Source organism: Oncorhynchus gorbuscha, linkage group LG10, assembly GCF_021184085.1.
Source record: "Oncorhynchus gorbuscha isolate QuinsamMale2020 ecotype Even-year linkage group LG10, OgorEven_v1.0, whole genome shotgun sequence".
NCBI classification, from domain to species: Eukaryota; Metazoa; Chordata; class Actinopteri; order Salmoniformes; family Salmonidae; genus Oncorhynchus; species Oncorhynchus gorbuscha.
This window is the reverse complement of record NC_060182.1, coordinates 60,778,047-60,793,822: the sequence shown is the minus strand read 5'-3', so window position 1 is coordinate 60,793,822 and position 15,776 is coordinate 60,778,047. Positions and strand designations below refer to the sequence as shown.

At 45.2% G+C, this 15,776-nt stretch overlaps 1 protein-coding gene across 2 annotated transcripts in view; it reads right to left on the bottom strand.

Moving 5' to 3' along the window:
• Positions 1-15,776, bottom strand: part of LOC124046313 (kinesin-like protein KIF26B) — a 199,668-nt gene that overhangs the window by 60,293 nt on the left and 123,599 nt on the right. For both annotated transcript variants that reach the window (XM_046366546.1, XM_046366548.1), the window contains exon 5: positions 4,459-4,645. In XM_046366546.1, coding sequence (XP_046222502.1) covers positions 4,459-4,645 — 187 coding nt within the window. The remainder of the gene's footprint in view (positions 1-4,458; positions 4,646-15,776) is intronic.

Here is a 15,776-nt window from a genome sequence, read left to right as displayed (position 1 = left end):
TGTCACACTGTGTGATACAAACAACCCAGTCTGCCTGTCAGGTCCCGAGTCTACACTGCACAAGGCTGGTCCATCTGTCCATAAAGGCATCAGAAGTCGAACAACGAGTAACTCACAGCAGAACCGATGGCCTAGCAGGCAGCAGAGGTCCCATTCCAACAGCTGATGTATTCTTACTGTAAGAAGGCCTCTTGTTTACCTTCAAAACCTGAAGAACACGTATGAAGGTCGGCTGGTAAATATTGGATTTATGTCTCATTACTTTAAACCCTGACCAGTATGTGTCAGTGGAGACTGCTGAGGGGAGGACGGCTCATAAATAAATGGCCGGAACGGAGCAAAGGGAATGACATCAAACACCTGGAAACCATCTGTTTGATGTATTTAATACCATTCCACTGATGCCGCTCCAGTCATTACCACAAGCCCGTTCTCCCCAATTAAGGTGCCACCAACCTCCTGTGGTATGTGTACGGCCTTAGGACACAGGCAACATAACATTTTATGCTGCAGCATTTAATGAATAAGTAACCGTGTGACTGAGCCGGGAATGAATCGATAGCAATGTTTCTGACGTTGTCATCGTGTTGCCGATAAATATTTAATCACCATGTCATTTGACGAGGCAGGAAAACACAAACTCTCCGCAGTCGTTTTTAGAGTATCAGTTAAAAGAGGCTCGAGTGAATAATTCACAGGGTTGTTGTTATTCTCTCTCTCTCTCTCTCTCTCTCTCTCTCTCTCTCTCTCTCTCTCTCTCTCTCTCTCTCTCTCTCTCTCTCTCTCTCTCTCTCTCTCTCTCTCTCTCTCTCTCATAACTGGGGCTGTGATAAGAGAGCAATCTGATTAAGGAAGAGTACCAGTGGGACTGTGGGTGTGTGCGCATGTGTTTCACAGGTATCCCACTGCTGGCCGCTGATTGTAACCATGGAGACCGGTTAAGCCAATATCAAACTAATGTGAGCTTTTAAATTACAGAAAAGAATCCCATGAGACCAGTTTTGCCAACAATCCGAGGAAAGTAGCTGTCGGCTGCTCCATTTGTCGCTAGAAGTTGCTTGATGACGTCATGGCTGTCCATCAGTCTCTCAAGCAATGAGAAGTTCTCCAAATCAAAACGAAATAGAATGTTTGGAGAACAAAAAGGAACCCATTTTAATAAAATTCACTTCACTTCAGTTGCTGCAGCAGCAGAGAGAGGGCTGAGAGGCTTCAGCAGGGAGAGGACTGAGAGTCTACAGCAGAGAGAGGACTGAGAGGCTACAGCAGAGAGAGGACTGAGAGGCTACAGCAGAGAGAGGACTGAGAGGCTACAGCAGAGAGAGGACTGAGAGGCTACAGCAGAGAGAGGACTGAGAGGCTACAGCAGAGAGAGGACTGAGAGGCTACAGCAGAGAGAGGACTGAGAGGCTACAGCAGGGAGAGGACTGAGAGGCTACAGCAGAGAGAGGACTGAGAGGCTACAGCAGAGAGAGGACTGAGAGGCTACAGCAGAGAGAGGACTGAGAGGCTACAGCAGAGAGAGGACAGAGAGGCTACAGCAGAGAGAGGACTGAGAGGCTACAGCAGAGAGAGGACTGAGAGGCTACAGCAGAGAAAGGACTGAGAGGCTTCAGTAGAGAGAGGACTGAGAGGCTACAGCAGAGAGAGGACTGAGAGGCTACAGCAGAGAGAGACCTGAGAGGCTACAGCAGGGAGAGGACTGAGAGGCTACAACAGAGAGAGGACTGAGAGGCTACAGCAGAGAGAGGACTGAGAGGCTACAGCAGAGAGAGGACTGAGAGACTACAGCAGAGAGAGGACTGAGAGGCTACAGCAGAGAGACGACTGAGAGGCTACAGCAGAGAGAGGACTGAGAGGCTACAGCAGAGAGAGGACTGAGAGGCTACAGCAGAGAGAGGACTGAGAGGCACAGCAGAGAGAGGACTGAGAGGCTACAGCAGAGAGAGGACTGAGAGGCTACTGCAGAGAGACGACTGAGAGGCTACAGCAGAGAGAGGACTGAGAGGCTACAGCAGAGAGAGGACTGAGAGGCTACAGCAGAGAGAGGACTGAGAGGCTACAGCAGAGAGAGGACTGAGAGGCGACAGCAGAGAGACGACTGAGAGGCTACAGCAGAGAGAGGACTGAGAGGCTACAGCAGAGAGAGGACTGAGAGGCTACAGCAGAGAGAGGACTGAGAGGCGACAGCAGAGAGACGACTGAGAGGCTACAGCAGAGAGACGACTGAGAGGCTACAGCAGAGAGAGGACTGAGAGGCTACTGCAGAGAGACGACTGAGAGGCTACAGCAGAGAGAGGACTGAGAGGCTACTGCAGAGAGACGACTGAGAGGCTACAGCAGAGAGAGGACTGAGAGGCTACAGCAGAGAGAGGACTGAGAGGCTACAGCAGAGAGAGGACTGAGAGGCTACAGCAGAGAGAGGACTGAGAGGCTACAGCAGAGAGAGGACTGAGAGGCTACAGCAGAGAGAGGACTGAGAGGCTACTGCAGAGAGACGACTGAGAGGCTACAGCAGAGAGAGGACTGAGAGGCTACAGCAGAGAGAGGACTGAGAGGCTACAGCAGAGAGAGGACTGAGAGGCTACAGCAGAGAGAGGCGGGGAGAGAGGTTTTGGAAGGGGCGCAAGACCGTAGAACAGAGACCGTAGAACAGAATAGCAAAGAATAGCAGAATAGCACAGCAAGACCGTAGAACAGAATAGAACAGAATAGCACAGATGAACGGACACACACACAAACAGTGAGGTTGCTAAATCATCCAATAGTCGCTGGGGAAGCGACTATTAGCTACATTTGTCACTGTACTCTTTTACCAATAAGTCACTGGAGGGTCTGAAAACTAAATCTAAACTAAATCTAGCGACAAAGTTGCTAATTTGGCAACACAGCTTAGAGACTGTCCTTACTAACACTCATGTATACACACACACACACACACACACACACACACACACACACACACACACACACACACACACACACACACACACACACACACACACACACACACACACACACACACACACACACACACACACACACACACACACACACACACACACACACACACACACACACACACACACACACACACACACAGACAGAGAGAGGAGTGTGAGAGGAATGAGTATGACAGCACACACACAAAAGCTCTGACTTTCTTAATGCAGAATCAGGCATCCAAACCCTCTTTTTCGCTCTCCCTCTCTCTCCATCTCTCTAAATATCTGTCTCTCTTTCCTCCCTCCTTCAATCTGCCTTGTTGTTCTCCTGGCTCGTGTCCACCCCTCTATCTCACAATTAAGCCTTTCGTAGGCCTGCCAATACCACCACTATTCATATTTTACCCACAACAAGGTAGCAAAGTGGCTATTGAATTCCCATACTCTGCACACACACACACACACACACACACACACACACACACACACACACACACACACACACACACACACACACACACACACACACACACACACACACACACACACACACACACACACACACACACACACACACACACACACACACACACACACACACACACACAGCCTGTGAGGTGTTGTTTTTGGCCTGATCTGAGACAGCTATTAATAATGGCTTAGGCATCTTAGTGTCATTGCTCTCAAGGCTGCTGCTCGTTCCAGAGCGTGTCTGTGTGTGTGTGTGTCTGTCTGCGTGTGTGTGTCGGTCTGTGTGTGTGTTTCTGTTTGTGAGCTTCTGTGTGGCTGTATGGTTAACAAGGAGGACGAGGAGGAATCAATCGTATATTATGTTAAGACGATGAAATGTCATTCATTTGTTTTGTCCACAAAATAACCTCTCTTAAATCAAGCTGGTATCAACACATTTTAGCTTGAGGTTCTGCAAAATGATCTCCCAATGGTGTGCAATATTTTAGACAGCATTTTCCACAGTGACAGATGGACCTCTCCATTTCTCCATTTCTTCATTCTTTCACATCGGTATCTTCAGTGAGTACAGGTAGAGCTGCTAGCGGCCTGAGGTTCACAAACCAGCACTTTATCTTTCCTTCAAGGGACTTCCTTTTAAGTATGCCTAGAGATAAGAACACACATCATTTAATTTCCTTTACTGATATAAAATATCTCCCCCCCGCAATCTGGAGGTGAATGGAAGCATCCCTGCTGGGCTGATTCGATTAAGGTGAGCCGGAATGTACCAAAACCCAAGCGGAGGAGGGGGGCAGCAAATCCGACGGCGCACATCGCGGTATGGTCTAATATCTTGCCTGCTCTCACAGGTTACAGGCAGCAGGGAAATGTGGAAATGTGTGCGTCTGTGTATGTTTGTCTGTATGTGTGTGGTAGGAAAAAGGCCACGGCAGCAGGAGTGAAGGTGACATTTTGTTTATCTGGAAATGTCACCCTTTCTATTCCTCAGGATACCGTACTGTACGTGTGTGTGAGTGCGTGTGCGCTCATAAAGTCCTACCTTGCCCAGTCCGGGGGTGTCTTTGATCTTGCTGGCAGCCCGTAACAGGCAAGGTGGGGCGGGGGGAGGGCTGGTCTGCAGGGTCCCACTGAAGTTGGTGGGGAACAGAGGGGGGTCACACACCACTGGGGGGGGCGCTGGGCGCTGCTTCTTCTTCTTCGATGACAGGTTCAACTTCTGAGCAGCTCTACAGAAGGAGAAAGAGGGGTGGGGGGGTTCAATTCCAATGTTAATCCAACACATCTCGTTACAGTGTTCATCTACTGCTGATTGAAGCAAGTTGGGAGATTAACGAGAGAGAGGGCAACAGACCCTCAGAGAGTAAGAGATGGAGAAAGAGAGAGGAGAAGGAAGAGGGAAATATTCCCCCTCCCCCGACCTAAGGGCACACAGAGTGATCATGATGTGTAAGGCCTTGTGAGAAATGTGTTCCCACTTATAAATCCAGCTGTAGAGAGTGGTTAAGTGGACGCCTTCGATGGAAGAAAAAAAAACACAGTGAAGATAGTTGTTCCATGCCACCATGACGACGCTTCCTCCCCAACACCACCACAATTGCGGTAGCTCCGTGTGCCCTGTCCTAATTGCTTGTTCATGTTGCTAATTGGGCCTGGATTACGCGCCCAGCTCACCACATCAATAACGAACACACGCACACACACTTAAGCAGCGACATCTGTAACTGGGAGGGGAACACCATTTCACTGTCCTCACAGACTTCACAGTCCTCACTGTCCTCACAGACTTCACAGTCCTCACTGTCCTCACATACTTCACAGTCCTCACTGTCCTCACAGACTTCACAGTCCTCACTGTCCTCACAGACTTCACAGTCCTCACTGACTTCACAGTCCTCACAGTCTTCACAGTCTTCTCTTTCCACTCGCTCTTTTCTCTTCCCTGTCTCTCCTCTCCTCTCTCCTTTTAGTCTAAATTACACTATGGTGGCTAGGAAATGTGACGACATTGCTAAAGTTGTCAAATCATTTTTGTAGGAAACAACTTTGTCATCCTGATGACGTCATCAAATGTACTTCAGACAGATAATAATGTTGTCATTACTCCCAAACGTTGGTCAAAAATACCTAGCAACACTAATGTTAGCTAGCTAAAATCCGGTGCTCTCCTCCTCTCAAATCGTAGCTAGCTAGCTGATGTTATACTACATCGAATGTTAATCTGACGACATCACAATAACCACGTTTCCTTCCACAGTTTTTAATGCGAGTAAAGAGATACCATATAAAATCCTGACAGCAGTGATGGAATCGGGCCGTTTTCATAAATGCCAACAGATCAGTTGTTCGTCCGACATGGTGGGATCTTTTGGTGTCTGTAAAATGAATTATGTGAGAAATTGCGGTGGAAGAGGATCATCATATCAAAGTAAACTTAAGAGTCACGCGATGACATCAGACAGTAGGTGTGTGGTCCTCTAACTACGATTCGGGAAACCACGCAGTTTATAAAATATGAAATAAGATGAAACCACGCAGTTTATAAAATATGAAATAAGATGAAACCACGCAGTTTATAAAAGATGAAATAAGATGAAACCATGCAGTTTATCAAAGATGAAATAAGATGAAACCATGCAGTTTATTAGAGATGAAATAAGATGAAACCATGTAGTTTATAAAAGATGAAATAAGATGAAACCATGTAGTTTATAAAAGATGAAATAAGATGAAACCATGCAGTTTATTAAAGATGAAATAAGATGAAACCATGCAGTTTATAAAAGATGAAATAAGATGAAACCATGTAGTTTATAAAAGATGAAATAAGATGAAACCATGCAGTTTATAAAAGATGAAATAAGATGAAACCATGCAGTTTATTAGAGATGAAATAAGATGAAACCATGCAGTTTATTAAAAAATAAGATGAAATAAGATGAAACCATGTAGTTTATAAAAGATGAAATAAGATGAAACCATGCAGTTTATAAAAGATGAAATAAGATGAAACCATGCAGTTTATTAGAGATGAAATAAGATGAAACCATGCAGTTTATTAGAGATGAAATAAGATGAAACCATGTAGTTTATAAAAGATGAAATAAGATGAAACCATGCAGTTTATTAGAGATGAAATAAGATGAAACCATGTAGTTTATAAAAGATGAAATAAGATGAAACCATGTAGTTTATAAAAGATGAAATAAGATGAAACCATGCAGTTTATTAGAGATGAAATAAGATGAAACCATGCAGTTTATTATAGATGAAATAAGATGAAACCATGCAGTTTATTAGAGATGAAATAAGATGAAACCATGCAGTTTATAAAAGATGAAATAAGATGAAACCATGCAGTTTATTAGAGATGAAATAAGATGAAACCATGCAGTTTATTAGAGATGAAATAAGATGAAACCATGCAGTTTATTAGAGATGAAATAAGATGAAACCATGCAGTTTATTAGAGCTGAAATAAGATGAAACCATGCAGTTTATTAGAGATGAAATAAGATGAAACCATGCAGTTTATTAGAGATGAAATAAGATGAAACCATGCAGTTTATTAGAGATGAAATAAGATGAAACCATGCAGTTTATTAGAGATGAAATAAGATGAAACCATGCAGTTTATAAAAGATGAAATAAGATGAAACCATGCAGTTTATTAGAGATGAAATAAGATGAAACCATGCAGTTTATTATAGATGAAATAAGATGAAACCATGCAGTTTATTATAGATGAAATAAGATGAAACCATGCAGTTTATTAGAGATGAAATAAGATGAAACCATGCAGTTTATTAGAGATGAAATAAGATGAAACCATGCAGTTTATTAGAGATGAAATAAGATGAAACCATGCAGTTTATTAAAGATGAAATAAGATGAAACCATGCAGTTTATTAGAGATGAAATAAGATGAAACCATGCAGTTTATTAGAGATGAAATAAGATGAAACCATGCAGTTTATTAGAGATGAAATAAGATGAAACCATGCAGTTTATTAGAGATGAAATAAGATGAAACCATGCAGTTTATAAAAGATGAAATAAGATGAAACCATGCAGTTTATTATAGATGAAATAAGATGAAACCATGTAGTTTATTATAGATGAAATAAGATGAAACCATGCAGTTTATTAGAGATGAAATAAGATGAAACCATGCAGTTTATTATAGATGAAATAAGATGAAACCACGCAGTTTATTATAGATGAAATAAGATGAAACCATGCAGTTTATTAGAGATGAAATAAGATGAAACCATGCAGTTTATTAGAGATGAAATAAGATGAAACCATGCAGTTTATTAGAGATGAAATAAGATGAAACCATGCAGTTTATTAAAGATGAAATAAGATGAAACCATGCAGTTTATTAGAGATGAAATAAGATGAAACCATGCAGTTTATTAGAGATGAAATAAGATGAAACCATGCAGTTTATTAGAGATGAAATAAGATGAAACCATGCAGTTTATTAGAGATGAAATAAGATGAAACCATGCAGTTTATTAGAGATGAAATAAGATGAAACCATGCAGTTTATTATAGATGAAATAAGATGAAACCATGCAGTTTATTATAGATGAAATAAGATGAAACCATGCAGTTTATTATAGATGAAATAAGATGAAACCATGCAGTTTATTAGAGATGAAATAAGATGAAACCATGTAGTTTATTAGAGATGAAATAAACCACACACAGTGGGGCTGTTACAAACTGAATTCCTATCATGGAGGACTGGCTTGAATTCTGAGGATGACCACAATTTTATTTTCACCATGAGCAAAAGCTATTGATTTTCTACCCAAGGCTGCAAAGAAAATGTTGTGATCCATTTAATTAACAGAAGAGACCAGCAGCATGGATAAAAGGGTGTGGTGGCAGTAGCAGGAACAACGGCATCTAGTGGGCAAAACGTGGTGCTTTCAAACAAATGTATTCGGGAAGTATTCAGATCCCTTGACTTTTTCCACATTTTGTTACGTTCCAGTCTTATTCTAAAATTGATTAAATAGTTTGTTCACCTCATCAATCTACACATAATACCCATAATTACAAAGCAAAAACAGGATTTTAGAAATACCACATTTACCTAAGTATTCAGACCATTTCCTCAGTACTTTGTTGAAGCGATTGTGCGTGTGTGTTCCCGTGTGTATATGCGTGCACAGGGGTCGCGAGCATTGAACCACTCCTTTTTGGGGGTCGCGGGTCAAAAAGTTTGAGAACCACTGCTCTATGGGACCTGATGTCACCGCCTTCACCATTAACACACATAGGACAGGGACAAATACAGACACGGATACCGACACGGCCACAAACATAGATATGATTGCAGTTACCAATGGTTACCGACATGATTATGATCACGGTTATGAACAGTTGCCAGTTACCAATGTGTACAGAGAAAAAAAATCATATTCATGGCAGCCTGTCTTATCCACTCAATCTATCAATATCACCCACGGTGCTCTTTTCAACTCCACCTTCCTCTATAAATCCCTCCCTACAACTCTCTCTGTTCTATTTCTCAGATGGCTCCCTCTCTCCCTCTACCTCTTCATCTCCAACTGATTGTCTTCTTTCTCTTTTGGGTGTGTGTTTTTACCCATCAGGCCTAGGGGTTCAAATAAATACAGTATTAACCCACTTTGAATGTTACATATTGTTGGGCGGGATCTCTAAGCGATGTTATATCAACTTTTCATGTGTATCTGAGCTCTTGCCGCACTCGCAGGTAGAAATACAGCCGGGAGGACGTAGTATTGTGATGAAGTCGCTCTCACTACACTGGAAGGTAACAGGAAGATGACTTTTAGATCACAAAACCGTGTCACAAGTTTACATACACCTCAGCCAACTCCATTGAAACTCAGTTTTTCACAATTCCTTACATTTAATCATAGTAAAAATTCCTTGTCATAGGTCAGTTAGGATCACCACTTTATTTTAAGAATGTGAACTGTTAGAATAATACTAGAGAGAATGAGTTTTTATTTCTTTCATCACATTCCCAGTGGGTCAGAAGTTTACATACACTAAATTAGTATTTGGTAGCATTGCCTTTAAATTGTTTAACTTGGGTCCAACATTTCGGGTAGCCTTCCACAAACTTCCCACAATAAGTTTGGTTAATTTTAGCCCATTCCTCCAGACAGAGCTGGTGTAACTGAGTCAGGTTTGTAGGGCTACTTGCTCACACATGCTTTTTCAGTTCTGCCCACACATTTTCCTTAGGATTGAGGTCAGGGCTTTGTGATGGCCACTCCAATACCACGACTCTGTTGTCCTTAAGCCATTTTGCCACAACTTTGGAAGTATGCTTGGGGTCATTGTCCATTTGGAAGACCCATTTTCCTGAGAGATGTCTTGAGATGTTGCTTCAATTTATCCACATAATTTTCCTGCCTCATGATGCCATCAATTTTGTGAAGTGCACCAGTCCCTCCTGCAGCAAAGTACCCCCACAACATGATGCTGTCACCCCTGTGCTTCACGGTTGGGATGGTGTTCTTCTGTCATGTTTTGTCTTAGATTGTCTTGTCATTTTGCTTTTCCTTCTGTTCGTTTTCCCCCTGCTGGTCTTTTTAGGTTCGTTCCCTTTTTTCTCTCTCCCTCCCTCTCTCTCTTCTCTCTATCGTTCCGTTCCTGCTCCCAGCTGTTCCTATTTCCCTAATCAATCATTTAGTCTTTCCACACCTGTTCCCTATCTTTTCCCCTGATTAGAGTCCCTATTTCTCCCCTTGTTTTCCGTTTCTGTCCTGTCGGATCCTTGTATATTGTTCACCGTGCTGTGTCTTTGTATCGCCCTGTCGTGTCGTGTTTCCCTCAGATGCTGCGTGGTGAGCAGGTGTCTGAGTCTGCTACGGTCAAGTGCCTTCCCGAGGCAACCTACAGTTTATGATCGAGTCTCCAGTCTGTTCTCGTCATTACAAGTGGAATTGTTTTTTATGCTTTATTTACCGCTCCGATTTGTCTAGGAGTATTGCATATTTCCTTTACTGGATTAAAGACTCTGTTTTCGCCAAGTCGCTTTTGGGTCCTCATTCACCTGCATAACAGAAGGATCCGACCAAAGAATGGACCCAGCGACTACAGACCCTCGTAACACTGCCGTCGAGATCCAAGGAGCCATGCTCGGCAGACACGAGCAGGAATTGTCTGCTGCTCGTCATGCCATGGAGAACCTGGCCGCTCAGGTTTCCGACCTCTCTGGACAGTTCCAGAGTCTTCGTCTCGTGCCACCTGTTACTTCCTGGTCTGCCGAGCCTCCGGAACCTAGGGTTAATAACCCACCTTGTTACTCCGGGCAGCCCACGGAGTGCCGCTCCTTTCTCACCCAGTGTGATATTGTGTTCTCTCTCCAACCCAACACATACTCTAGAGAGAGAGCTCGGGTTGCTTACGTCATATCACTCCTTACTGGCCGGGCTCGAGAGTGGGGCACAGCTATCTGGGAGGCAAGGGCTGATTGTTCTAACAATTACCAGAACTTTAAAGAGGAGATGATTCGGGTTTTTGACCGTTCAGTTTTTGGTAGGGAGGCTTCTAGGGCCCTGGCTTCCCTATGCCAAGGTGATCGATCCATAACGGATTACTCTATAGAGTTTCGCACTCTTGCTGCCTCTAGTGACTGGAACGAGCCGGCGCTGCTCGCTCGTTTTCTGGAGGGACTCCACGCTGTGGTTAAAGATGAGATTCTCTCCCGGGAGGTTCCTTCCAGTGTGGACTCTTTGATTGCTCTCGCCATCCGCATAGAACGACGGGTAAATCTTCGTCACCAAGCTCGTGGAAGAGAGCTCGCGTCAACGGTGTTTCCCTGCTCCGCATCGCAACCATCTCCCTCCTCTGGCTCAGAGACTGAGCCCATGCAGCTGGGAGGTATTCGCATCTCGACTAAGGAGAGGGAACGGAGGATCACCAACCGCCTGTGCCTCTATTGCGGACTTGCTGGACATTTTGTCAATTCATGTCCAGTAAAGCCAGAGCTCATCAGTAAGCGGAGGGCTACTGGTGAGCGCTACTACTCAGGTCTCTCCATCTAGATCCTGTACTACTATGTCGGTCCATCTACGCTGGACCGGTTCGGGTGCTACATGCAGTGCCTTGATAGACTCTGGGGCTGAGGGTTGTTTCATGGACGAAGCATGGGCTCGGAAACATGACATTCCTTTCAGACAGTTAGACAAGCCTACGCCCATGTTCGCCTTAGATGGTAGTCATCTTGCCAGTATCAGATTTGAGACACTACCTTTAACCCTCACAGTATCTGGTAACCACAGTGAGACTATTTCTTTTTTGATTTTTCGTTCACCTTTTACACCTGTTGTTTTGGGTCATCCCTGGCTAGTATGTCATAATCCTTCTATTAATTGGTCTAGTAATTCTATCCTATCCTGGAACGTTTCTTGTCATGTGAAGTGTTTAATGTCTGCCATCCCTCCCGTTTCTTCTGTCCCCACTTCTCAGGAGGAACCTGGCGATTTGACAGGAGTGCCGGAGGAATATCATGATTTGCGCACGGTCTTCAGTCGGTCCCGAGCCAACTCCCTTCCTCCTCACCGGTCGTATGATTGTAGTATTGATCTCCTTCCAGGGACCACTCCTCCTCGGGGTAGACTATACTCTCTGTCGGCTCCCGAACGTAAGGCTCTCAAGGATTATTTGTCTGTGTCTCTTGACGCCGGTACCATAGTGCCTTCTTCCTCTCCGGCCGGGGTGGGGTTTTTTTTTGTTAAGAAAAAGGACGGTACTCTGCGCCCCTGCGTGGATTATCGAGGGCTGAATGACATAACGGTTAAGAATCGTTATCCGCTTCCCCTTATGTCATCAGCCTTCGAGATTCTGCAGGGAGCCAGGTGCTTTATTAAGTTGGACCTTCGTAACGCTTACCATCTCGTGCGCATCAGAGAGGGGGACGAGTGGAAAACGGCGTTTAACACTCCGTTAGGGCATTTTGAGTACCGGGTTCTGCCGTTTGGTCTCGCCAATGCGCCAGCTGTTTTTCAGGCATTAGTTAATGATGTTCTGAGAGACATGCTGAACATCTTTGTTTTTGTCTACCTTGACGATATCCTGATTTTTTCACCGTCACTCGAGATTCATGTTCAGCACGTTCGACGTGTTCTCCAGCGCCTTTTAGAGAATTGTCTCTACGTGAAGGCCGAGAAGTGCTCTTTTCATGTCTCCTCCGTTACTTTTCTCGGTTCCGTTATTTCCGCTGAAGGCATTCAGATGGATTCCGCAAAGGTCCAAGCTGTCAGTGAGTGGCCCGTTCCAAGGTCACGTGTCGAGTTGCAGCGCTTTCTAGGTTTCGCTAATTTCTATCGTTTCATTCGTAATTTCGGTCAAGTTGCTGCCCCTCTCACAGCTCTTACTTCTGTCAAGACGTGTTTTAAGTGGTCCGGTTCCGCCCAGGGAGCTTTTGATCTTCTAAAAGAACGTTTTACGTCTGCTCCTATCCTCGTTACTCCTGACGTCACTAGACAATTCATTGTCGAGGTTGACGCTTCAGAGGTAGGTGTGGGAGCCATTCTATCCCAGCGCTTCCAGTCTGACGATAAGGTTCATCCTTGCGCTTATTTTTCTCATCGCCTGTCGCCATCTGAACGCAACTATGATGTGGGTAACCATGAACTGCTCGCCATCCGCTTAGCCCTAGGCGAATGGCGACAGTGGTTGGAGGGGCGACCGTTCCTTTTGTCGTTTGGACAGACCATAAGAACCTTGAGTACATCCGTTCTGCCAAACGACTTAATGCTCGTCAAGCTCGTTGGGCGTTGTTTTTCGCTCGTTTCGAGTTTGTGATTTCTTACCGTCCGGGTAGCAAGAACACCAAGCCTGATGCCTTATCCCGTCTTTTTAGTTCTTCTGTGGCTTCTACTGATCCCGAGGGGATTCTTCCTTATGGGCGTGTTGTCGGGTTGACAGTCTGGGGAATTGAAAGACAGGTTAAGCAAGCACTCACGCACACTCCGTCACTGCGCGCTTGTCCTAGTAACCTTCTTTTCGTTCCTGTTTCTACTCGTCTGGCTGTTCTTCAGTGGGCTCACTCTGCCAAGTTAGCTGGTCATCCCGGCGTTCGAGGCACTCTTGCTTCTATTCGCCAGCGCTTTTGGTGGCCGACTCAGGAGCGTGACACGCGCCGTTTCGTGGCTGCTTGTTCGGACTGCGCGCAGACTAAGTCAGGTAACTCTCCTCCTGCCGGTCGTCTCAGACCGCTTCCCATTCCTTCTCGACCATGGTCTCACATCGCCCTAGACTTCATTACCGGTCTGCCTTTGTCTGCGGGGAAGACTGTGATTCTTACGGTTGTCGATAGGTTCTCTAAGGCGGCACATTTCATTCCCCTCGCTAAACTTCCTTCCGCTAAGGAGACGGCACAAATCATCATCGAGAATGTGTTCAGAATTCATGGCCTCCCGTTAGACGCCGTTTCAGACAGAGGCCCGCAATTCACGTCACAGTTTTGGAGGGAGTGCTGTCGTTTGATTGGTGCGTCCGTCAGTCTCTCTTCCGGGTTTCATCCCCAGTCTAACGGTCAAGCAGAGAGGGCCAATCAGACGATTGGTCGCATACTACGCAGCCTTTCTTTCAGAAACCCTGCGTCTTGGGCAGAACAGCTCCCCTGGGCAGAATACGCTCACAACTCGCTTCCTTCGTCTGCTACCGGGTTATCTCCGTTTCAGAGTAGTCTGGGTTACCAGCCTCCTCTGTTCTCATCCCAGCTTGCCGAGTCCAGCGTTCCCTCCGCTCAAGCATTTGTCCAACGTTGTGAGCGCACCTGGAGGAGGGTGAGGTCTGCACTTTGCCATTACAGGGCACAGACTGTGAGAGCCGCCAATAAACGTAGGATTAAGAGTCCAAGGTATTGTTGCGGCCAGAGAGTGTGGCTTTCCACTCGCAACCTTCCTCTTACGACAGCTTCTCGTAAGTTGACTCCGCGGTTCATTGGTCCGTTCCGTGTCTCCCAGGTCGTCAATCCTGTCGCTGTGCGACTGCTTCTTCCGCGACATCTTCGTCGCGTCCATCCTGTCTTCCATGTCTCCTGTGTCAAGCCCTTTCTTCGCACCCCCGTTCGTCTTCCCTCCCCCCTCCCGTCCTTGTCGAGAGCGCACCTATTTACAAGGTACGTAGGATCATGGACATGCGTTCTCGGGGACGGGGTCACCAATACTTAGTGGATTGGGAGGGTTACGGTCCTGAGGAGAGGAGTTGGGTTCCGTCTCGGGACGTGCTGGACCGTTCACTGATTGATGATTTCCTCAGTTGCCGCCAGGATTCCTCCTCGAGTGCGCCAGGAGGCGCTCGGTGAGTGGGGGGGGGGGTACTGTCATGTTTTGTCTTAGATTGTCTTGTCATTTTGCTTTTCCTTCTGTTCGTTTTCCCCCTGCTGGTCTTTTTAGGTTCGTTCCCTTTTTTCTCTCTCCCTCCCTCTCTCTCTTCTCTCGAGGCAACCTACAGTTTATGATCGAGTCTCCAGTCTGTTCTCGTCATTACGAGTGGAATTGTTTTTTATGCTTTATTTACCGCTCCGATTTGTCTAGGAGTATTGCATATTTCCTTTACTGGATTAAAGACTCTGTTTTCGCCAAGTCGCTTTTGGGTCCTCATTCACCTGCATAACATCTTCGGCTTGCAAGGCTCCCCCCTTTACCCTCCAAACATAACGATGGTCATTATGGCCAAACAGTTCTATTTTTATTTCATCAGTCCAGAGGATATTTCTCCAAAAAGTACGATCTTTGTCCCCATGTGCAGTTGCAAACCGTAGTCTGGCTTTTTTAATCTCGGTTTTGGAGCAGTGACTTCTTCCTTGCTGAGCGACCTTTCAGGTTATGTCGATATAGTACTCGTTTTACTGTGGATATAGATACTTTTGTACCTGTTTCCTCCAGCATCTCCACAAGTTCCTTTGCTGTTGTTCTGGGATTGATTTGCACTTTTCGCACCAAAGTGCATTAATCTCTAGGAGACAGAACTCGTCTCCTTCCTGAGTAGTATGACAGCTGCATGTGGTCCCATGGTGTTTATACTTGCGTATTATTGTTTGTACAGATGAACTTGGAACCTTTAGGTGTTTGGAAATTGCTCCCAAGGATGAACCAGACTTGTGGAGGTCTACAATTTTTTTTCTAATGTCTTGGCTCAATTCTTTTGATTTCCCCATGATGTCAGGCAAAGAGGCACTGAGTTTGAAAGTAGGCCTTGAAATACATCCACAGGTACACCTCAAATTGACTCAAATGATATCAATTAGCCTATCAGAAGCTTCTAAAGCCATGACATCATTTTCTGGAATTTCCAAGCTGTTTAAAGGCACAGTCAACTTCTAACCCACTGGAA